The sequence below is a fragment of the Rosa rugosa genome, chromosome 4 (genome assembly GCF_958449725.1).
Source record: "Rosa rugosa chromosome 4, drRosRugo1.1, whole genome shotgun sequence".
In the NCBI taxonomy this organism is placed as follows: Eukaryota; Viridiplantae; Streptophyta; class Magnoliopsida; order Rosales; family Rosaceae; genus Rosa; species Rosa rugosa.
Window position 1 is genome coordinate 46,304,727 of NC_084823.1, and position 22,177 is coordinate 46,326,903.

The following is a 22,177-nucleotide window of genomic DNA, read 5'->3' on the forward strand; positions in this document are numbered from 1 at the left end:
TTATGAGAAGTCTCTCATTTTCTGCTCTCCTAACACTAGCAATGAGATTGCTTCTGATATCAGTTCCACTTGTGGCTCTCCTCTTACCACCGATCTGGGAAAATACTTGGGTATGCCTCTCATTCACTCTCGTATTACTAAGTTTACTTATGCTAGCATCTTAGATAAAGTTCAGAATCGATTGGCTGGTTGGAAATGCAAAGTTTTAAGTTTAGCTGGCAGATTAACTTTAATTCATTCAGTTACTGCTGCTATTCCTAATTATGCTATGCAGACTGCGAGATTGCCCATGTATATTTGTGATGACTTGGACAAAATGAATAGGAACTTCTTGTGGGGAGATACTGAAAATAAAAAAAAAATCCATTTAGTGAACTGGGATACAGCTTGCTTGCCTAAGAACCTTGGTGGTTTAGGAATCAAGAAATCTTCTGATATGAATCAATCTATGCTTGCTAAAACTGGTTGGAGGTTATTCCAAAATGATGCTGGCTTGTGGGCTTCAATTTATAGAGAAAAGTATTTGAAGCGGGGCTATTTGTTTGACCAAAACTATCAACAATCTAAAGACTGCTCTAGTACTTGGAGAAGTGTTCTTCATGGTGTCAATCTTTTGAAAAAAGGTCTTATATGGAGGGTTGGTGATGGTAGGAAAATTAAGTTTTGGACTGATGTATGGTTCCCTCCTACTGCTCTTATCAATCATGCTCTGCCTGATTCTATTATTAACTTTGAGGCTACTGTTTGTAGTTTCTGGAATGATAATGGTTGGGACTTGAATTTACTTTCTGCTTGTCTTCCTACTAATATTACTGACCAGATTTTGCGAATTCCTCCTGGTTTTGATGGTTGTGGAGATGATACCCAAATCTGGGGATGCACTTCCAATGGTTCCTTTTCTGTCAAGTCAGCTTACAACATCTTTTTTGAGGACTATGATCACAGAAACTCTCCTTGGAAATTTATTTGGAAAATGCAAGTTCCCCCAAAGCTCAAGACCTTCCTATGGGTTATTTGTCATGGTAAACTTCTCACCAATGCTCACAGAGTTAAAAGAAATCTCACTGATGATGATACTTGCCCTATATGCCGCTGCAATAGTGAGTCCCTTTCTCATCTCTTCAAAGATTGCCCTGCTGCTCTTAATGTGTGGAATTCTTTCACCTTGCCTCAGTCTGTTAAACTTACTTTCTCTATGAATTGGGAAGGTTGGTTACAGGCTAATCTCTTCTGCAAAGCCAAATGCAATGCCGGAAATCTGTGGTGTTCTATCTTTGTTTTCATATGCTGGTTTATCTGGAAATGGAGGAACAAACATATTTTTGAGTCTCACTTTCGAAAACCAAATTATCCAGGTATGGCCATTAATGCTGCTATCTCTGAATGGAACACTGCTCAGTTGAAATCTGACTTGAACAGAACTTATTGTCTTAACCTTCTGAATTGGATGAAACCTCCCCATGGATCCCATAAACTCAACATTGATGGTAGTAGAAATGGACATTCTGGAAAAATTGGTGCTGGAGGGGTTATCAGATGTTCTAATGGCTTATGGATCAAGGGCTTTCAGATAAACTTGGGCATAGGTGAAGTTTTAGATGCTGAAACTTGGGGTCTATTTTATGGTCTTCAACAAGCTCTTAAATGTCACATTACTCATATTGAAGTTGAAACAGATTCTGCAATTTTAGCGAAGTTGATCTCTCAATCTGATGTTGCTCTTCATCCCATGGGCTCTCTTATTTGTTGCTGCAAAAATTTGATCAAAGGCTTTCTTTGCTTCTCCCTAAAGCACATTTACAGAGAAAGTAATATGGTAGCAGACTGCCTTGCCAAGGAGAGCATCAACCATGACTATGGGATAATTGAGTTTGATGGTCCTCCCATTCATGCTTCTTCTGCTTATCTTGATGATCTTGTCGGTGTGACTCGGCAAAGAAGAGTCCCTGTTAGGCCTGATGATAGGCCAAGCTAGCTTTTTTCTTTTTTAGTTTGTCTCTTTGTTTCTGGGTCTTTTGACCCCTTGCTTACCAAAAAAAAAAAAAAAAAAAAAAAAAAGGTGTAAGGGCACTTGCACTGCCCTCCTTTCTTTCAAAAAAAAAAAATACACACCCTAATTACTTAATACACACTCCATACTTAATACACTACCCATTTAATTTCTCATTCTAATATTTTACTAAATACACAACCCAAAGTACCTAAAATACCCTTAATCTCAAAAATAATGAAATATCCTACTTTTTGACTATATTAAGGTTACTATTTAATATGATTAGTATATTCTAGTATATTGACATTTTTTAAATGACCATATTGATTACTTGTGTTAGTTATTGAGAAATCCATAAAAAAAATCATTACTATTCCCTTTAAATAGATCGATGCATATAAATAGGTTTTGTGTTATTTGAGCTCTCATCCACCAAACACCATGTTAATCAAGTATAAAATTATGAGTTTAACATTCAACCAAAACTATACTAGAGAAATAGTGGCGGAACTAAATAGTTGTCATTAGAGGGACCAAACAAATTAACAATTACAAAGTTTTTTCACCTTTGATGTTTTATATTAGAAAATAAATTGATTAATCATAACTCTTAGAACAAAAAAGGAAATTAACTAAAAAATGGGAGTAAATGAATATATTTTTAAAACATTTAATGCCATTGATTTTGAAATTCTAAATATTGTGGTCTTTAACGTCATTTAATTACAATTTATTTAAGGAAAAGTTAAATTAGATAGTTGGGCCAATGATAAAAGAGGTCATTTTAAAGTGTCTTATTATAATTCAGGATACACAAATGTTTCCATGATAATTAAGGTCACCACTTTACAACCTACCACTAGAGTTGAACTTAATTACAAAAACTACCACCGCGGCTCTCTCTCTCCCTCCTGTTACCCAAGCCTGTCTGAACCCTTCTCCATTCGAACTCAGGCCATTACTCTCTCTCTCTCTCTCTGTGATCGGAGCCAGCCATGTCCGTCGGAATCGTCACGCTCGAAATGCGGAGCCACAACTCCACGAGTAGCGACGCCAGAAGTGAACCAGTCGCCATACCGGAAACTCAACTCGATCAAGAGATAAGATCAATACAGGTCGAGTCTCGAGTTGCAGCCACTGCCGTCGATCGCAAAGCCGCCGCGGCCTCAAAACCCGATTCGCCGTAGCGACGTCTTGAGTTTTTCCGATCCACGCCATGAGTTTCATCTTCGCAAACAGAAAACACCCGCAGGTTTGTAAACTTGATTGAATTTTTGGTTTCATTATCTCTACTATCATAAGAATTACTTTTCCTATAGTTTCAATTAGTTGAAAATTTACATGATTTGTGAAGTTGTTCATGGAAATATTGCAATTTTTTTTTTCTTTGTTCGCTGTTTTTGGCAAGGTTGATCTAAGGTATATTTTATTGTTACTCACCATGACTGGTGATGCCGACGGTCTGAGAGATTGTTAAGAGTATAAGCTTGTTGTTGAATTTGTTTCATATTATTAATATTTTCAATGCTTATGCAACAGTAAGAGTAATAATTGGTACTTCTCCCTGAATTAATTGTGAATTGGAGAAACTTATTTTGTTTGTTTCACTTCTAGAGATTAGAGGAACATTGGTCCTTTTATTGTTGAAACCCGCATTAATACTGCAAATGAAGGAGGGGCGGCCTTTTCTTTCTTAAATCTTTAATCCTTTTGGTGAAAGTGATTTATTCCACCATGAACGATGGAGGTTCATCTAAACTTTTAGTAATTCTTATATGGATGAGGATTTGTCTTCAGTTTATTCTTTGTTTAGTAACATGAGAGTTATGCACAAAAGCAATGATCTGGCCACTTGGTGTTCTCGAATTCTCATTTTCTTATGATTTTGCTGGTTTGATATTGTTTTGACTACTTTTGACGTGATTGTACTGTTTCGTATTCCATATTACTCCTACTCTTTGTATCAAAGTTTAAACTTTTTGATCAGTCAATGCATAAAGTAATGCTGGTTCAGGTTGAAACTTTGGCTTTGTCCTACATCAATGCTTTTACTCAGTCTGCTTTGGTTTCTTTCAGATCAATAGTTGGTATTTGTGCATTCAAATATTAATACTGCTGGATTTGTTTGCCTATCTATTGAGAAACGACAATTTTCATGTTAGTAAATAAGGATGAACAGATCTTGTAGTTCTTACATGGTCTTATGGGAATCTTTTGTTTTCGCTCTGGATGTTGTCATTATAGGAGCATCTAGTGGCATTGGCACTGAAACTACGCGTGTTCTTGCACTGCGTGGTGCCCATGTGATTATGGGAGTGAGGAATATGGCTGCGGGTAAAGATGTGAAAGAATTACTAAACAACTATTTCCTTTTTTTGGCTGTCCAGAAACTTCCAGCAACTGTTTTTGTGGCCACTAAACAATTCTGGCTTGCTCAATTATTGGTTCATAGCATCTTGCACATGCTGCTTGTTCATGGGTCTTTGACTATCTCAAAGTAAATTTCATCACTTTCTGGAATTTAGTATTTGATTAACTGATTCAATTCAAGTATGTATTTGAGCTCTGGTAGGTATTAATGGAGTATTGACAGTTCAGATACTTGAATTAGAGGAGCCAATTGCACATATGAAGTCAGCGGTTAGATAACTGAAAGAGTGGAAGGAATTGTCCGATGCTATCAGCAAGGACATGCAACTTGGAAAAGTCAGTGAAAGAAAAGAAGATTTAGTTTACTATTAGCAATCCTCCGATTTGGTTAATCAAAGAAATGACGTTCAATTATAATTGGCAGAGATTTGAGTCGAATTGCATTTCCTTTCTCTGAATCTTCTGAGTCTTGACAATGAATTAGTGTGACTTTAGTTTGTAATAGCATTGCAACATATATCATGTAATGATTTTTGCTATGGTGAATCCTGTTCTTTCCCAATAACATTCCTCTCTATCTTGAATTAGAGTATTGACAGTTCAGATACTTGAATTTTATTTTTTTGTTATGAGTGAAGTCTATTTACATGAAGCAATTTTTTAGTGCTTGGAGGTATTATAGTTGATGCTTATCATTCTTTGAATTGGTTTGGTATAATTCTCAAACTAATGGGCACTGTTGGATCAATCATTTTTAGGAACATAATCAGCCAACTTTGAGATAGAAATTGATTGATTTTGCTTTATTCTCGCTTGCTTCTCTTGATTTCTTATTACCCGATGGTGGATTCAAAAGAGATATCAAGTGTGACTCAATTTAATCTTGGTCAATTGTCTCTGTTTGCAGGGAATTTATGATGATATGAACTTGGGATTTTACCTTTTTGCACATGTCACTAACTAAGTAACTGACCATGTCACTGACCAAGTAACTGTCAGTAGCCAAGTCACAAGTTAATAGTCAAGTCACTGTAATCACATGTCACTAACTAAGTAACTGACCATGTCACTGACTATGTCACTAACCATAACTGTCAGTAGCCAAGTCACAAGTTAATAGCCAAATCACTGTTAATCACATGTTACTAACCAAGTAACTAACCATGTCACTAGCCAAGTCACTGTTAATCACATGTCACTAACTAAGTAACTGATCATGTCACTAACCAAGTAACTGTCAGTAGCTAAGTCACAAGTTAATAGCCAAGTCACTGTAATCACATGTCACTAACTAAGTAACTGACCATGTCACTAACCAAGTAACTGTCAGTAGCCAAGTCACAAGTTAATACCCAAGTCACTGTTAATCACATATCACTAACTAAGTAACTGATCATGTCACTGACCAAGTAACTGTTAGTAGCCAAGTCACTATACTAACTAAGTAACTGACCATGTCACTAACCAAGTAACTGTCAGTAGCCAAGTCACAAGTTAATAGCCAAGTCACTGTTAATCACATGTCACTAATTAAGTAACTGACCATGTCACTGTCCAAGTAACTGTCAGTAGCCAAGTCACAAGTTAATAGCCAAGTCACTGTTAATCACATGTCACTAATTAAGTAACTGACCATGTCACTGTCCAAGTAACTGTCAGTAGCCAAGTCACAAGTTAATAGCCAAGTCATTGTTAATCACATGTCACTAACTAAGTAACTGACCATGTCACTAACCAAGTAACTGTCAGTAACCAAGTCACAACCAAGTAACTAAGTAACTGACCATGTCACTGACCAAGTAACTATCAGTAGCCAAGTCACAAGTTAATAGCCAAGTCATTGTTAATCACATGTCACTAACTAAGTAACTGACCATGTCACCACCAATCACATCTCACTTGCCAAGTCATTGTCAATCACGGCACTTGCCAAGTCACTGTTAGATCCATGTCACTGGCCAGGTCGCATTGCATGTTATTGGTCATGTTACTATTATACACAAAGTCACTGACCAAGTCATTGGCTATGTTACTGCAGTCATTGTTAACCTCAAGTCACTGGCTATGTTACTGGCCCTGTCACAGTCATGACCATGTCATCGATCATGTAACTATCAAAGTCACTGACTAAGTCACTATCAATCACATGTCACTTGCCAAATCACTTTTAATCACATGTCACTTGCCAAGTCACTGGTTATGTCACTGGCCATGTCACATTCATGATAACAAAGAGAAGAAAGCGACTATAAGAGGTATTAAAATGGACAAACGAAACAATAGATATTATTGGAAAGACTACAAGAAGGCTTAATGAAAATCAAAGAAGGCTTGATTGCGAAAATCATAACTATACTCCTCTGATTTAACAAATATACATACAAAAACCAGAACAAGTAGGAAAAAGACTGCTAGATTTTCAGTCAAAACCATATACCACAACATTGGCCTTATAGATAGTGAAATGACAGACTTTTTAAAACAAAATCTAGAAAAATCTGAATCACAATAGTTTCTCATGATATAGTTATTTGCGGTGGCCATTGCTTCAAGATCATTTTCTTGAGAGAATAGGCGCATCATAAGCTCCTGTAGATTTGCCAGTCCATTATATTGTGAAATGAAAAGGGCACAGGCAAGAGCTACTCTCATTCTCCATGCTCCAGAAAATGTTTTAGTTACTTTTTGCTGTATCTCTGGAGAGTAACTAAAACCCTGTAAAATTCCTCGTTAGTAATAATCAGAAAATAATAAGTTGAAATTCCATACATCATGCACCCAAATGATAAGCACACGTCCATAACATCTTATCCATAGAGTATTAATCATTTGCTACTACAATAAAAGTATATTTTCCTCTTGTATAACTTAAATGAATAACCGAGTTTTAGTAGTGTATATTGACAGAGACTCGGAGAGTGATGAATATATAGTAATATACAGATAGTGACTGAACTAACTAATATCTTATTGGGGAAGAAATAATAAGGCTTAACAATATATCTGAGCTTTCAACTTAATCATCCGACAACAATGCATCCTTTTAATGTTATGCCTACCTAACTATATGAAGCTCAAGTCAACAAGACATGCAATCATTTCTTCCAATTTACAGCTGCTCCTAACATATAAAGGATGAAGTCTAGGCATTAGCATACAAAAAGAAAAAGATGGTTTCTAGATATTACCAAATCAAATTAGTGATAAAAATTCTTGAAAAATAGATGTTACAAAATAGTATAGTTCACGGGCATTGACTTATATATCAGTCCATATGTTTTACCCAAAACTCAGAATGAAAGCAGAGTAAAGAAGACAACCATGGTGTAGCTTGAAAGTAAGTATTGGCTTAAAAAGGGGAAGGGGGACTGTCATTGCATTAACTAAATCCTATATTTTGTCCTTCTGAAACAAACTCTAAATATATCAAAGCCATACTGAAGTCAGCACTAAAGAAACAAATGAGTACTTACTTTCAGTTTAAACCATCCGAGCATTCCACGTCTTCTGTTTCTTTTGTAATCCTTGACCAACTCATCAAGATTAGTGATATCATCTCTTCCTTCCACTGAAAGCTCGGAAGCATGACTTAGAGCATCATCATCAATCACATATTCCCGTTTTTTATCAGGCAGATATGCTAGCTGCATTGAAAATGGGTCAATTAGTAACCTAACGAGGAAGATCACAGGAGTGGTTTACAGTTTATAGTTTGAGAAATCCAAATCATAAAACAAGTTCTCACTCAAAACAAAATTCATTGAATCTGTAATCCATCCTAACTGCTGAAATACTAGACCACCCACCTCATCTTCCCCAAATGGGTCAATTTTAACTACTGGATTGTTATAAAAATTAAATGATATGCAGTTTTGCTAACAGACTCAATGTTACATGTACTTTCATACATGAATGTGTTTTTGTGATTCCAACTTGCCAACATTCTAGGAATATCATAAAACTAGCTAGCCTCATCAAATTGGTACGTGAACTTCTGGAGTTGATGCATCTAAATTTTGAGAGTAGTCCTTTATTTTTTACTGTTTACACACACTACTTGAAGAATACTAAAAACAAAAGCCAAACCAGTAGAGAGGAGGACACCGTGGGTTGCAGCACGCGTTCTCGAATCCTTGATCTTGATGCAATCTTTGGCATCCACTCCAGCTTCTACTCCCAAATCCATGAAAACAAACGCAAAATATCAACAAATTAGCATCGAAACAAAAGAAACAGCAACAGAAACAAAATTAACAAGTGGAACGCATAAAAATGGTTCAAGAAATTAAAGGAAAAATAGGTCTGCAATTGAAAATTGAGAAGACTCACCGACACTGGAGAAGCCGACGCCGCGGTGTTTCTTAGGCTAGAAGAGTGTCGTCAGCAGGGGGTCCTTTCTTCTGGCCCATTGTCTGTTTGGGTTAGGGTTTTGGGAGCGGGAAATGAGAACAAAATCTGCGATGAGGAAGAAGAAGCTATAGGTACAGATCGAGTCTCAAGCGCCTAATCTCAACCGCAGCTCCCGTCGTCTTCATGATTGTCGTCGGCTTCCAGTTCGTCTCTAGGTCACTTTCCAGTCGGATATGGAGGTCCAATGGTCACCAGCGACTCGGCTCCAGCCGGAGAAGAATAGGCGCAAACGACATCGACTTCGGAGACGGCGAGGGGGTCGATGGAGAGTCGGAGAGTAGCGTGGGGAGGAGAGAGAGAACTGATCTGGTTTTTTTGAAATTGAAACACAAATCGGGTAGGCTACTAATAGGGGTAAAATCAGAAACGAAATATCATAAACTGACCTTTTTTAACATTACCTCATTATTAACAAGGACTAAATTAATATTACTAACAATTCATGATGGACCTTTTTATCAAGTGGGAAACTAGGTGACCTTTTTATCATTTCATACTCTAATTTGACCTTTTCCATAATTTCCCTTAGATAGTTTCTAACTTTATTCTTGTATTAAATTGGGAGGTTGTGCATAGAAATTTGTTGTGTTTATCTAACTATTTATACATAAATAGAATAATATAAGGAAAATATGACTATTTGTTTTTTCTTCTAATGCATAGATGTCTGTTTTGGTCATTTAACCTACCTACAAAATCTAATTTGAAATATAAAATAATAAGGATGTGTATTAAGTGATTAGGGGTGTGTTTTTAAAATTTCTCTTATATATATATATATATATATATATATATTTTTTTTGAATAAAGGGCTGATGCGGCTATCCTCAAGCCTTGATTAATGAAACTGTCGAATACAAGGGGGGGACATAGAGCCTAAACCCCTGATATTTTTAGTATCTTAGGGTTTGTTTGTTTTTTTTTTTTTTTGTAGAATGGATGTAAAACATATTATGTTAAGATACTAAAAAAAGAAATAGAGTGTGGATTCCACCCTTTTGTTTTTTTTTTTTTGGTCTGAAGCAACAAATTAATGTTGGAAATTACCAGTATTTAGATCCCAGTATGCAAAATTAAGGAAAATTAATTAGGAGATTGGGAAAAAGTCCTAGCCATTTTTGTGGGAATTAACCCTTATGACTAAATGCCTAAACGATGAGTGACCTATACGAATTTAACGATGAATAAAACACCCTTCAACTTAAACATCATAAGTTATAACTTAATATCAAACGTTAAACATGGCTTCAATCATTTCCAATTCCATGCCCTGTGACAATCTTAAAAAGTATGGTAGATTTTGTGTAATCACGGTGTATTTGGTAAACACCTAAAAACTGACATTGAAAAAAAGCATATAATGTTTCCTTGCTGATTTACAAAGCATGCCAAAAGAATCAAACGTTGTGCAACATCTCATCAAGTAGAGCAAGTATGACAATCATTACAAATTTACAATCAACAAAATTCTGACTCCGATCAGAGCAGTTATGGTCAAATTTACAAATTCACAGCAATGCACCACTTGTTTCCGATGGATTAGAAAGAATGTGGGCACCTCTTCACGTTTATAACTCAACTTACTATCTCTGCCACTGTTACAGCAGCAAAGACAAGAAAAAGAACACCCCCGACGTAGGCAATAGTCTGCATAAGGAAACATAAGAGATTTATAGAGAGTTCCTTAGAATGCAAGTTAGCTATTTGCAAAAGAGAAAGCAGTTGGGGCTCAAAATTCATATTAATGGGTAACACCAGAAAATTCCTTTGAAGTTTTTTTTTTTTTTTTTGTCTGTCTAGAAAACTGTTTAGTAGAGATGCCTTTAATATGATCCATCCATGCTAAGTCACATATATCATATGGTTGAAACTAATCCTTCACTGCACTACGATTTCTACCAAATATAGAATAGGCAGAAGTCGATAAAAGGCTGACAAGTTGTTTTCAAAGAACTTTGTAGCTAAATAGAATGAGGAAAATTCTGAATGTAGGACATCTGTTTGTCACATTTTCTACTTTAGTGTGAGCAATATGAAGTTTAATGTATTACGCTTGTCCCAAACCACTCACAACTTGTCAAATCCAAAAGACAAGATAATGATGTTATCTTCATTGAACAAAGTGGGTTCTAAACTTTGAAAAATAAAAGAAAATTTCAACCATTTTGCCCCATGTGGGTTCTGCTTTTAAAAAAAATCTCACAAGAGGACGCGGACTGGTTAATGAGTGAAAGGTTACGGGTTCAATTTTTACCTTCTCTGATAAGAATGTGCCCAGTATAGAACCTCCCAGTACAGCAAGCTGCCCACCAAAAATTTGGAAAAAAAGAAAGAAAATGTTTAACTATATCACACAGCTAAGTAAAAAATAAAGGTGAAAAGTTAATCTAAGTTGATTTGGTATAAGTTGAAAACGAAGTGGATTTTTACTTTGAACAAAGACTTTTCAGTTTGAATGCAGCTTTTAAGTCACTGTAGTACAGCTTAGATCAAATTATTGTAAACAACGAAAGAAACTTGCCAACGTTGCAACACCGTGACCAGCTAGTGCTCCTCCAATGACTCCAAGGGGTGAAGAGGCAGCAGCAAGTGCTGCATATGAAGCAAAGCGTTTGTCTTATTAAGTTAAACACAAAGAGTGAGGTATGCATCAATAGCTGGACTCTGTATTACTTTGACTCTATATAAAGTCAGAGGTAAATGTATTAAAATACTCCTAAGTACGTATCTAACCATAATACTCAAAGCAATAAGCTGTTAAATAGACCAGAAGAAATAAGTAAGAGAATCAACAACACATCAGCCCATTTCAGATAAACTCACTTTCGCTTTCCTCCTAGAAATTCTACTCACTTCTTGGGTTTTCAACATCCATTTTAGGATGCGAAATTTGACACTTCCATTAACTAAACTAGTACTTGACCTTTACAAAGTGCAATGAGTTGATTTCTTGTTTTTTTTTAATGATTAAATGACAAAATCTTCCTATTGGAACTTGGGCAAATATAAATGTTAACCATTCTCAATGCAGAATGCTAGCTCCATTGTTCTTTATCCTCACAAGCTCTTTAGTTTCCATATCCTAACTTCAGTTTACTATCTCTAGGCAAAAAGAAAAGGAAAATACAGATCTAGTTATCCATTGTGATTTGTGAGTAGAGCTGACTCCAAATTTTGAAATATAGAAAGAAAGTGGGATGAGATGATATATAGACTGTAAAATAAAATAAGAATTGAGAAACCTATAACAGATACAATTTGAGATATTCCCTTCATTTCCTTAAACCGATTCGTGCTCATATTAGGATATGAACTTTGACTTCCATCCTTTTATCTACTGCTCGACTTTAACAATATGCAGTAAGTTAACAATGAAAAATGCTTCAAGACAGAAAACTCAATATGCCAAGTTGCCAACTCAGTTTTTGTTACAACATCCTATTACTTTCTCTAGGCTAAAAGAAAGGGAAATCTAAGTGTGATTCTGCCATTAGGGGAAGAACCATCTCCAGCCTTTTAAAATACAGCATGAAAGAATGATTTCTTAAACATTAGAGTTACTTCAAAACCAAGTAGAAATCAAGTCAGTATATGATCTTGACCATTGCTACTCACCTATTGTAGAAAAAAATGATTTGTCTCCCCATTCAGCAACAAAAACTAAAGCGAAAGTGCTAATGACTGTGCTAGCAGCAGCTAGTATTCCAGCACCATTTCCTGTAAACTCTGAAACGGCTAGCTCTGCCTGATTCAGAATGCATATGTGATAGCTAGGTTAACTCTTCCAAGAAAAATCGGCCATAAAAGGACAAGAAGACAGATTTTATTTTATTAATCAGTCTTGACATATGCATTGCAGGTTGTGTCTCAAGAAAGTATGCAATATTACCTCCCTCTGTTCATCTTCTGCTTTCAAACCATCACTTGAGGTGGCATCTCGCAAGGTTGAAACCCCAAAATAAACCTGAAAATAGGCAAGATCAGAGGTAATTCTGGAATTCTACTGTTGATGGTTTTGCCATTGCACGAGAAAAGGAAAAGGAGGGTGATACATGTTTTCGAGTTTTGAAATAAAAATAATTACCAAAAGTAAAACTGCAGCAATATCATCAATGGGTAAATCAGTCTCGCCAAACCTGTGGCAAAAGACCATATACATCAGAAATAATAAGTAAATATGACGTACAAAATGGATAAATAGATCCAACTGATGTTTAACAGAGCCCACACCAACCCAGATTTGTAATGGGACTATGGGAGTAAGGTTTAAGAAAAAGAAAACAAAAGCATAAATTTATGGGTAACATTCGACAATTCCCCAGCAAGAATATTTCAATCAAGTATATATACCTCTCTGCTCAACTTGTTTAGATTCTCAGAAAAGATGCATGCAGTTATGTAGTTAAGCTACGATGGGAATACAATTAAACAATATTGGTACACTAACACATAATTGCGTGCTTCACAAAAAAAGTTGAACAACAGATGCCCAGATTACTCAAATTAAGGATTTCATTGACATGACACGATATCCCCAAGATCCTTACTGTCATGCAAATCTCAAGTACCTGAATGGTAGGATTTCATCGATGTAGTGAAAAGTTCGCCCAAGACCAACAGATATGACGGTCATTGCCCTGTAAGAAAACAATGATAAGATTTAAGGATGGGGTGCAACTGCAAAAATTAATAGTAGTAGTCTTTTATGACATATGCATGGAGGAGAAGGGGGGGGGGGGGGGGGGGGGGTGTTGTGGTTTGTGAAAAATTTCACCCCCTTTAGGATAAGGTAAATCACTTTTGAAGTATGTCTAGTTTGTGCGTTCTATAATGGCCTACAAACTTTATAACCAGAAAATATATTTGGCCCAGGACATTATTGCTACATTCACAAGATTTGAATTGCTATATTGGCTGTCCAATTGTCTTTGTTTTATTAACTTACCAAAACATATGTAGATACTGTTTAGTTGTCAGGAAAAAAAAAAAACAGAGCAAAATAGAAGTGATCATGCCCAAAACATTTGTTTCACCATGCACAAACAGATAACATACGCAAGTGCACTGAAGGTTCCAGCAAAAACAACAGCAGCAGAATTCCTAGCTGCTAAAAGTGCCTGCAGAAAACAGAAAACTCAAGATTATGAGTGATTAAAGCATTCTATCTATAACGTAATGCTAAAAACCTAATCATATACATATGTTACCAAAGAAAATATAAAATAGGAGATAACTGTATCAAATATGAGGATTATGTGGAGCTAGCTTGCTCTTAAAGTCAAATGCCTCTTTACTTCTACCCTTTCACTAGACCAGGACAAAATACTTAAGTCAATTGACAGACAATTGGGAAATAAATAAGGAAGATGCAATTTCTGATGGTACATATTCAGTTGGGTCAGGTATTTGATAAACAGTTGCCAGTACTCACGGTAAACTGGCATATGCAGTTCCCAAACAGACTTTGTACTTAGATGAACATAGACAAAGCACATATGCACAATCCTCCTGTTCACCCATTAGTATGAACTACTTACTAAAATTTGGTAATTTAGTACTATTGAAGTATGGATAGTTTTAGTCTTACCGCAATAAAGAAGGTTTTGTCCCCTAGTTCTGAGAAAAAAATCAGCAAGAAGGCCTGAAACAGGAAGAAACGCAATCATATAATTAGTTGTCCTGTCAGAGGTGCATGTTGCTTAATAGTTAGACAGAGTTTATAAGAAAGAAAGAAAGAAAATGTGCATCGTAGAAATTATCAGAAACTAAAAGGTCAATGTCCCCCAAAGAAATACATGATCTCTAATTCAAGACTGATTTGTCGACTAGATTTCAGGCTTCACTTACAACAACAAAAATGCCAGGTTACAGAAGTTAGAGGGAGATTTTCCTAACTGAAGCAAAACCTGTGCTAATATCGCCAAGGTCCCCCAGAAACGGAACTGACTGCAATGCACTAGCAAGATCAGGAAGAGCAAGTGCCGGCTCAGAGCCTTGAAGTGTAAGAAATCCAAACAGCAGCATAGCTTTCCAAAAATGAGTGGACACAGGCGCCTTATCTAAAGCAACAGAACCATCCATGGTATCAATTGGTTCTCTGATCACCCTGCACCTCTTGTAATTAAGGTCGCGGAACTCCTGAGTCGAAATTAACATTCCCAATTAGTTAATGCAGCATACATTCTGTAATGTCCACTAAAATTTATACTTGAAAGAAACACAGACAAGTTGTTACTTTTATAAACTTCTACATAAGATTAAGATCATTACAAGGCCATCTAAATTATCAGAAGTTTGTAAAAGGCCACTGAACCATTCGTCACATTTGTTTGCAAGCCACATACTTGAATACCTGAAACACAAGAATCCTGCTTTCAGTCTCCATTTCATATGCTTATTTAAGTTATTTCTAATCCCCACTTCAAAATTGTGTTCATAATAATAACATCTAACTCATGTAACATTCAATCCTTGTTACACATATTAGTCAGAACCAAACTCAGAACATGTACTTCAAATCACAAACAAATGCAAAGTGACACTAGTTACTTGGCTAGCACATCAGCATTTCCTAAAATTCAAGAACAACAAAACTTATCAATCTTCTTGGAAAAAACATGAGATGGGAGTTCACTAAAAGTCTCACCTGGATGAAACAACACTTGGGTTTTGAAGAGAGGGATTCTTGGAGCGCAATTTGAAAGACTGCAAATAGCAAGAAGAACATAATGGCTTATTGGGTGGTTTGGAAAACGGTGAATGTGCACCACCCAGAACGCTCTCTGAGAGCGTTAGGCTTCTCATTCTGTCACCCTATCTCTCAAAGCTTTGGCCTTTTGGGATTGGAACTCTGTAAAGTCTGAAACTTTTGCACGGCAGATAGATAAGCAATAAGAGGAGGGAAGTAACCATTTTATCTACTTCCCCAAAATTACACCTTTTCCTCTCTATTTTCCTCAAATTCAAAATTGACCCCAAACCGACATGTCGTTTTCCTCCTTGATCAAACTCATCAAAGCAACGCATATACCTACCCTCTTCTTCTCTCCAACGTCTCCATTGTGAAGTCTGAAGGCTCCGAACCAGTGAGCTCCAGCAATTAGAAAATGAACAGGTACGCATTTGTGTCTAATTTAGGGTTTAGGGTTTAGGGTTTGTGCCCAAAGTTTATACCTTTACCTCTTTGTTTTTGCTGATATGATGCTAGGCTATGCAAATTGAAGGTCAAAAGCTTTAGCTATAATCTCTTTCTTACTGATTGAATAGAAAATTGAAGTTTTCACATACTTACGTTGTGGTTTAGTCTGATCTGAGTGGTTGGCTGTAACAGCTTGATCAGAAGAAAGCTCGTTGAAAATGCATACAGATTGAAACTTTCACACAAGGGTTTCTGTACTGGTGCAGCTGCTAAATTTTCCAGCTCCAATGGTGCCCAACCAAGCCATGTAAAGCTCTTGAGTTCTTCACCATTGTTTAGATTTTGTACTTGGTATTTTGTTTCATGGATTTTTAGCTATCGATTGTGCTGAACTGGAAGTTAGTGTTCTTTACTACATATTAGTAACTTGCAAGAATTGTGATATTGTTTCGTGGTTGGGGATTTGATGATTCTTTTTAAGCCGCAGGATCATGTGGGGCAGCAGAAATCTTCAAATAAAAGCGAACCGTATGACATTGCTATTGTTGGAGGAGGCATGGTTGGCATGGCCCTAGCTTGTTCCTTGGGTAGGTAGCCTTTTGTGTTTTCATCACTTTGGTTATTTTGTGTGTTGTGTAGTTTATTGTGTTAGATTTGGTAGGCAAGTTGTTCTAATAATCTAGTTGGATTTATGGTTAATATCATCTCACAACTTCATGAATATGAATTTTTGGCCTCTTATGTGCTTGTCTCTCTGAGATTCTAATGTGTATTCTGACATTTAGAGTGGATAGCTTGATGAACTGGTAACAATTACTTTTGTCGTGCAGTTTGTTATCTGCAGATTTCTACAGCGACATACTAATATATATATTTTTTTGTATATTTATGGTCTATTCTTGTGTCTTTTTAGCTAGAATGCCGATGACAAAGCACTTGAAGGTGGCCATCATTGATAGCAATCCTGCATTATCTAATGGACTCTCAATCAAGAAAGAAGACCCCCCTGATGCAAGGGTCAGTACAGTAACACCTGCAACCATATCTCTCTTCAAAGGTATTTATATTAAAGTGTGGGTTTTCAGTTTGTTCTGTAACAGCATCATTTCCTCATGTTCATCTACTGGCCATCATGCTAAGATTGCTAAGAGCTCAAACTATATGCTGTGCGAATCTGGTTAGCTTGTATTCCCCATTTTTATAGGATGTTAGCTACTTCCTTGTCTATTTTGATTCAATGATGCCAGAAGTGTTACTTATATCTTAAGTAGAGAGAAACAAATGGTGCACTTGTTTTGAACTTGCAATAACAACAGATTATTACAGATATTGGCGCTTGGAAATATGTTGAACAGCATCGACATGCATATTTTGATCAAATGCAGGTGATATACTTTCTGTTTTGCAATTTTTGTGTGTAAATAATTGACATTTGTTCGTTTTGTCCATCGACTTGCTTTATTTGCGGAAATCTTATTCAAATAGTCCAATCTTTAATTACAGAAGAGTTATGATTCCAATCAGTTGTCTGCCAATTAATTATGTTTATCCTGTTCATTTATTGTATATTTAGTTATGAAGAATGAAGTATCAATAGTTGTGCCCTCATAAGCTTGGGCATGCATGTTGTAGTCACAGTGGAAATTGCCAATATGTTATAATGGACTACAAATAATGATAGAGGGATTGATCGGACTAGTGCATTCTGAGATGGTGGAATGATAGAAGTTGATCATCATTGCCAGTATGTGAGTCTGTAATCATTATGGGTGTTACAGATGTGATAATGGAGAGTTGAATGTCAAATAATTTGCAAGAGAACCATTAAGATACACCCATACTCTCTCACAAGTAAATTAGTACTTCCTAATCCAAAAGAATTACCCTAGAGAAAGGAAATAGAAAGCATAGTTCTTATTACGCATATATCTTATTTTTTCTGAAAATGAAGTATAGTTCTCATAATATATTCTATGTCCCATTGACATGGTATTTTTCACTATAATTGATGATGTCTTTGAAGTTAAGTTTACTGATCTAACTTATTCCTTCATGATATTTTCTAGGTTTGGGACTATACTGGCTTAGGATATACGAGATACGATGCTAGAGATGTCCATAAAGAATATCTGGGGTAAGAATAGAAAGATTTTATATTTGTTATTTATCTATACTAGGAGGATACATGTTGATATTGACTTCTGATCAGGTGTGTAGTGGAGAATAAAGTGCTGCACAGTTCTCTTTTGTCATGCATGCAGGTATGACATAGCCGTATGTTTAATTACATTACTTTGTTATAAGCAAAAAAACATAATCATTAGTGTAATTTTTTGTTTCTGATTCTCTTATTGTTTTGTTGGTGGCTGAACACTCCTATATTCTTTGATTTACTTATTTTTTTTCGTATTTTACATTCTTTTTCTGAATGAAAAACTTAACCAGCTTCTATTCTTGTTTTAACAGTCTCCGGTGTATGTATTAATTTTTATGGTTTGATTTTGATGTATTGCATTCAAGTCTTAATACTTTCTACAGCTAAAAAGGTTAAACTTGAACAGGATACAGATTTCCAGAAGACTATTTACCCTTCCAGATTATCCTCAATGGCTTTAAATCCAGGCATTCTATCTATGGGGATGAACAGCACATCATCTGGGTTGAATGAGCGTAGAAACTTAGCAAAACTGGATCTAAGTGATGGCAATAGTTTATATGCAAAGTTGGTGGTAAGTAATTACATTTGAAAGAGTTGTGCTCCCCTTTTATAGTTAATAGGATCAACAAAAATGTCTGTTATGATGAAGTTGTGTATCTCATCCTTAAGTTACAGATTGTCATCAAATTGCATATTGAATATTGCAGGTTGGAGCTGATGGGTCCAAGTCACGTGTTAGGGAATTGGCAGGATTTAAGACGACTGGATGGAAATACTCACAGAATGCAATCATTTGCACAGTAGAGCATCATGCAGAAAATCGATGTGCATGGCAAAGATTTCTACCTACCGGACCAATTGCACTTTTGCCTATTGGTGATAATTTTAGTAACATTGTTTGGACTATGAACCCGGAAGAAGCAACTGACCATAAATCAATGGTCGAGGATGATTTTGTGAAAGCCGTAAATTCTGCTCTTGATTATGGATTTGGCCCTCATCCTAAGTCAAGCAACTTCGGAAGTGGAGGCATTTTTTCTTGGTTTAAGACAGACACAACTATTTCTGCTAATGAATACTTCAAAGTTCCGCCGAAAGTGATGAAGTTGGCATCTGAAAGAATGGTGTTTCCCTTGTCTTTGATGCATGCCAATAACTATGTGTCAAAGCATGTGGTTCTAATTGGCGATGCAGCACACACTGTTCACCCTTTGGCTGGGCAAGGAGTTAATCTGGGTTTTGGAGATGCATTTGCTCTTTCAAGAATCATTTCTGAGGGCATTGCAGTGGGAACAGATATTTCTGAGGTGGGTGGTTTTCTGCTTTTTCTTGTGTTGAGATAACAAATCTGCTTTTTGGTCATTGAAAGTTTATGATATTTGAGGCCGCATCACATGCATTTCTTTTGATCTGGTGAATTTCATCTGAACTGGTAAATCAAAGTTGGTTTATCAAGGAGACATGGACGTTTATTTAGTAGTCTTTCAAATCATTAACAAGAATCAAGAGTCTAATTATTGAATGCGTGAAAATAAATTGCATTGAAGCCATATATAAAGGAATCACATGTTGGGCAGTTAATCATATCAGTTTATAATGATTACAACTAAGGCTTTATTCAAGTAGTGCTTAACCATGGCTGCATTTTGAGTTGGATAATACTTTTATCTGTTGTTTCCTTGTGTAATATGCAGTAGGAAATGACTCTATGTGGATTCCATTTTTTTAACTTGGTTTTTTGAGTCTGTATGTGCTGATGCTTGTTTTGCTGTGCAGAAAAACAGGTTTACATTCATCATCATTATTTCATGGGATTCATTTGATAGTAGTTCTAATCTTATGCAGGTCAATTTGTTGAAGAAATATGAAGCAGAGAGAAAAACGGCTAATGTTACAATGATGGCAATCCTAGATGGTTTCCAGAGGGCTTACTCAGTTGATTTTGGACCTTTAAATGTTCTACGCGCTGCTGCATTCCATGGAGCACAGTACATTCCACCCCTTAAAAGGAGTATAATCTCATATGCATCAGGGGATCAGAGATTGCCAATATTCTCTTGAGACTATTGTAAATATTGTGAGGTATTTTCCTTCTATCATCTTGTAAAAGAACAACTGACCTGTTTCGGCAATGACAATAAACAAAAAGTTTCGATGACTTGGTTTGATCCCAGTTGTTGTGTATGCGTTATTGGTATCAGGGCATTTAGAATTTCGGAAACTGAAATTCAAATAGGATCCGTTTAAAGTAAACCTAACTGAACTACTGAAGTAACTCAACTGAGTTCTGAATTGAAGCATCCAAATTTGAGTTGAGTACCATCTTAATTTAGAATAAATATTGTGGGATTGCAGGAACTTGAAATCAATGTGGCCGGGTTTGTAGAATTACAACTCAAAATATTAAGAACCACAAGCAAAATGGTTACCAGTCTACCAACTCTCATAAAGATTAAAATCAAGGCGAAGCCTGAAGTACAGTTTCCCCTGAAATGAATTAATCATCAAAATTGCCCTCCCTTGACCCATGAAGAAATCATCAGTACCCCCAATCACTGAAATGTCCTCGGCCTTGCCCATCAAAGGATTAGCACCAGGAAAGTTGAAGCTTCCTCCAGTGCGCTTGGTGTAGTTAAACACGAAGGAGAAGCCAAGCCAAGCAGTGAATATATCTCTCTTGCCATAGAAATATAAGCTTTGTGCACAACGAACTTGGGTTGACTGCAGATCGTTGTCCAAGTTAACGGGGTCATCAAAGACGACCATGTCACCCAAATGGTTTTCTCCTGCCAAAGTGGTTCTGTTTGCATTCTTTCCATCGTAAAGAATGTCATTGAAGTAAAACACCAACCTTCTCTTGCTGGGTGCTGTGGCCGCAGAGCCAGATGCGAGGAGGAAGAAGAGGAAAAGCGCTGAAATTGGTGTTGAACTAGCCATGTTTAGAAGCGCGTGAGATAATGTACGTAGTACGTAACAAGTTCATGCTTTGACAAGTATTGTGGGTACGGATGGTTTAAATAAATCCAAACTGTAGAAAGGTTTCTAAGACAGTTTGCATGCTTCGACTACAAAATTATGAGTAATTAGCTTGACTTGCACAGTACTCTTTAAAGATTAAACCAAATGGGAAAGGAATTTGTTTCTTGTTTTTCGGAACGTGGCCACTGGCATGGCTGTATTTTCTTGCATGCTCACTTCATACTTACGACTAACATACTCATTGGGGTCACCCAGCAAAATAACTAAGAATTTTCTTCCTGACTATTTAATCATTAGTTCATGGCAGTGCAAAGTAGAGTACAGAAAGAAAGTGAATTTCGTTCACTGAATCAAAGGACCTATACCTTTTTTTGCTAAACTTCATTCGCTTCAAAGATACGTACGTAGCAGAGACCAGAGAGCCATTTTGATTCATTTATATTACAACCCAAAACATGAAGTTAGGAACAAATTAAAGTACGCATCATGAAGCGAATGAAGTTGTTTGGTGCGTATATTAGGACATCAATGAGTTGGTACTTTAATTTGTTCCTAATTTCATGTTATCACTGTGTTCGTACTCTTGAAGCGAATGATGTCTAGCATCATATCATTTATTAATTCTCACAGTATGCTATGAAATCTATCTATTGGTTAGTTATTAATTATTAAGGAGTAGTTTGATGCCCATCTTAAGTTCAAGTACTAATATTCACATAAATTGTTTGGTGCCTGCCTAACAAAAATGTCTCCAACAATCTTGTATAATAGAAGTTCTAGTTTCTAATGATATGATTGTCATAAATATCTTACCATTGGTTAGGTATTTCATATCACCACAATAATGTGATTCACAACTACTAAAGTAAACTTACCAACACTATTTAGCAAGACGTACTTTACCCCCAGTAGTTTCTTTTTTTTGAGAAGATACCCCCCAGTAGTTTCAGGATGAAAGGGTAGTTGAAATTCAGAATGTGATAATGGGGTAATTAATCTTCTATTATAACAACGTTTTAGGAAGCTGAATGAGAGCTTTAATTATAGGGTTTTTGTCCATTTACCCAATTTTTAGAGGATTTTTTCTCACTTACCCCATTAAGTTTTTTTAATTATCTCTTACCCAAAA

The 22,177-nt window shown here is 36.2% G+C and overlaps 3 protein-coding genes and 1 long non-coding RNA gene across 6 annotated transcripts; 1 reads left to right on the top strand and 3 right to left on the bottom strand.

Moving 5' to 3' along the window:
* Positions 1 to 7,841: 7,841 nt before the first annotated feature.
* On the bottom strand, positions 7,842 to 9,025 carry LOC133742544 (uncharacterized). Its single transcript, XR_009862615.1, has 3 exons — positions 8,693 to 9,025; positions 8,450 to 8,533; positions 7,842 to 8,007 (listed from the first exon to the last, which is right to left on the bottom strand). It is a non-coding gene; the product is annotated as an uncharacterized LOC133742544 (long non-coding RNA).
* Positions 9,026 to 10,116: 1,091 nt separating this feature from the next.
* Positions 10,117 to 15,665, bottom strand: LOC133743447 (protein PAM71, chloroplastic). Of its 3 annotated transcripts, none has more exons than XM_062171386.1 (12): positions 15,420 to 15,665; positions 15,044 to 15,125; positions 14,669 to 14,911; positions 14,361 to 14,414; positions 13,829 to 13,890; positions 13,342 to 13,410; positions 12,858 to 12,909; positions 12,663 to 12,737; positions 12,389 to 12,518; positions 11,295 to 11,365; positions 11,028 to 11,075; positions 10,117 to 10,420 (listed from the first exon to the last, which is right to left on the bottom strand). In XM_062171386.1, exons 1-12 carry the CDS (start codon positions 15,575 to 15,577, stop codon positions 10,349 to 10,351), a joined length of 1,116 nt encoding a protein of 371 aa, XP_062027370.1. In that variant the 5' UTR covers positions 15,578 to 15,665; the 3' UTR covers positions 10,117 to 10,348. The 3 variants fall into 3 exon arrangements, 2 of the variants coding, with proteins under 2 accessions (XP_062027370.1, XP_062027371.1); XR_009863101.1 differs by having other exon boundaries at positions 10,329 to 10,420; positions 11,204 to 11,365; XM_062171387.1 differs by lacking the exon at positions 15,044 to 15,125 and having other exon boundaries at positions 15,420 to 15,649.
* Positions 15,666 to 15,744: 79 nt separating this feature from the next.
* On the top strand, positions 15,745 to 20,227 carry LOC133743446 (uncharacterized). The gene is made up of 10 exons (XM_062171385.1): positions 15,745 to 15,887; positions 16,104 to 16,218; positions 16,399 to 16,498; positions 16,825 to 16,968; positions 17,238 to 17,296; positions 17,978 to 18,045; positions 18,121 to 18,172; positions 18,473 to 18,640; positions 18,777 to 19,376; positions 19,915 to 20,227. The coding sequence occupies exons 1-10, from the start codon at positions 15,880 to 15,882 to the stop codon at positions 20,128 to 20,130; spliced, it is 1,530 nt and encodes a 509-aa protein (XP_062027369.1). The 5' UTR covers positions 15,745 to 15,879; the 3' UTR covers positions 20,131 to 20,227.
* A 275-nt stretch (positions 20,228 to 20,502) lies between these two features.
* On the bottom strand, positions 20,503 to 21,006 carry LOC133744906 (dirigent protein-like). Its single transcript, XM_062172933.1, has one exon. It carries the CDS (start codon positions 21,004 to 21,006, stop codon positions 20,503 to 20,505), a length of 504 nt encoding a protein of 167 aa, XP_062028917.1.
* Positions 21,007 to 22,177: the final 1,171 nt, after the last annotated feature.